Source organism: Mizuhopecten yessoensis, unplaced genomic scaffold (assembly GCF_002113885.1).
Source record: "Mizuhopecten yessoensis strain PY_sf001 unplaced genomic scaffold, ASM211388v2 scaffold6363, whole genome shotgun sequence".
Taxonomy (NCBI): domain Eukaryota; kingdom Metazoa; phylum Mollusca; class Bivalvia; order Pectinida; family Pectinidae; genus Mizuhopecten; species Mizuhopecten yessoensis.
Genome location: NW_018406512.1, coordinates 1294493 through 1296072, shown reverse-complemented (window position 1 = coordinate 1296072; position 1580 = coordinate 1294493). Strand labels below are relative to the sequence as shown.

The following is a 1580-nucleotide window of genomic DNA, read 5'->3' as shown; positions in this document are numbered from 1 at the left end:
CCCACCCCCACCCCCACCTCTGTAGTCTCACCTACTTGTATACTCCCCACTTTTCCACTCTGTAGACTCAGTCCCCCCACCACCTCTGTAAACTCATCTACATGTAGACTCTCCACCCTGTAGACCCACCTATTTGTAGACTCCCCACCTTTCCACTCATTTATAGCTGTTATAAACAAACTGTAAATAACAGGATAGTAGTATTTTTTAGTTCTGTTTGCAACAACGTTAACATCATGAAATTAAGTTTAAGTACCTAAAATGTGAACCATCATATAAAGCTGTGCTTGTTATACTTACAGTCCAGGCAGAGAAAGGGAAGGCAGGACAGCAGGCCAAAAAGTTGTGGCTTGCATGTCTGGCCCTCAACGGTCTTATCCGTGTGGGTAACAAATCTGGCGAGTCTTGGGAGGAACAGGTTGCGCCCCTTGAAGGAAAGGTGGTTGCCATTGCTGAAGCATCAGGTCACCACCCATTTGTTGCCACTATAATAAACACCATTCCCGAGGCTGCGTTGACTCGTGGTGTCTGGACAGAAGATAACCTGAATGCCAGGTTTAGAGATGTGAGTAGGAAGTGTAGGAGAGTCGCTCTCGTCAATGAGTCGAGAAGCTCGCTCTTCACCTTCTTCCTGTCCTACGTCCAATCGTTTTTTGTCTTTTCGAATGTGAATCTTAAAATGGAGGAAACCACTGTTGATCCAAAGGACTTGGATACATTTTCTATAGTAGATCATGCACAGTTTTGGCTAAAGCAAGGAAACTTGGAACTAGCTGTACGCTTTATGAATCAGTTGGAAGGTTTGCCACGAGCTCTGGCATCTGATTGGATAAGGGAAGGTAAGCTCCTGATGGAAACTAAACAAGCTGCACAAAGCATTACAACCTTTGCATCTGCCACAGGTCTAGGAGCTCTGTTTTAATACTATGCATTTAGGATTGTTCAAATGAAAAAATATATACATGTGGGTTTCGCTGCAAGAACTTGTTGGTGTTTTCCCAGAAGGATTTTGTAATGTGCTGTACTGGCTCCGGTATCATGTGGTCAAGTGCTTTGATGAAAGATGAATGTTTGTATCTATTTTAACATACAATGAATCTTTTTAAGATGAAAAATAATTGTCCTTGAACTTTTTCCTTATGATGCATTACTTTCTTCAAAGGTTAATTGAGAATGTTACAGGGATCTGTAAGTTTGCCCACAGATAGAAGCGTTATTCTGTGAACATAGTGAATAAAAACTAAAATGTATGACATTTATATCTGTAGTTCTTACATCTTTATTAATTGTACAACAGATATTATTAAAATATAAATACACAAATGTTATTTGTATGTTTTCTTATACAAATACTATTGAAAGTCAATATCTATAGTTGAGCGGTTTTTTTCTGTATTTATTTCCTGACATGGTGTGTGACTAGAATCATCTACCAATCTCTATCCATGGTCCAAGAAAAAAATGCAGAAATATCAACAATGTTATCGGGACATTATTCGAAATTTATTTCGCTTCTGGACCAAAGTGAATTCTCTTAAATGTAATGTGTCTACACGCAAGATCAAATCTCGATAATTGAA

General features: G+C 39.1%; 1 protein-coding gene across 2 annotated transcripts in view; it reads left to right on the top strand.

Moving 5' to 3' along the window:
* LOC110452056 (MICOS complex subunit MIC60-like) overlaps positions 1 to 1319 on the top strand; it is an 11006-nt gene extending 9687 nt beyond the window's left edge. The window contains exon 13 of one of the 2 annotated variants that reach the window (XM_021500334.1): positions 303 to 1319. In XM_021500334.1, the coding sequence (XP_021356009.1) occupies positions 303 to 922 (620 nt within the window). In that variant the 3' untranslated portion in view covers positions 923 to 1319. The remainder of the gene's footprint in view (positions 1 to 302) is intronic. The other variant, XM_021500335.1, reaches the window with a different exon arrangement.
* Positions 1320 to 1580: the final 261 nt, after the last annotated feature.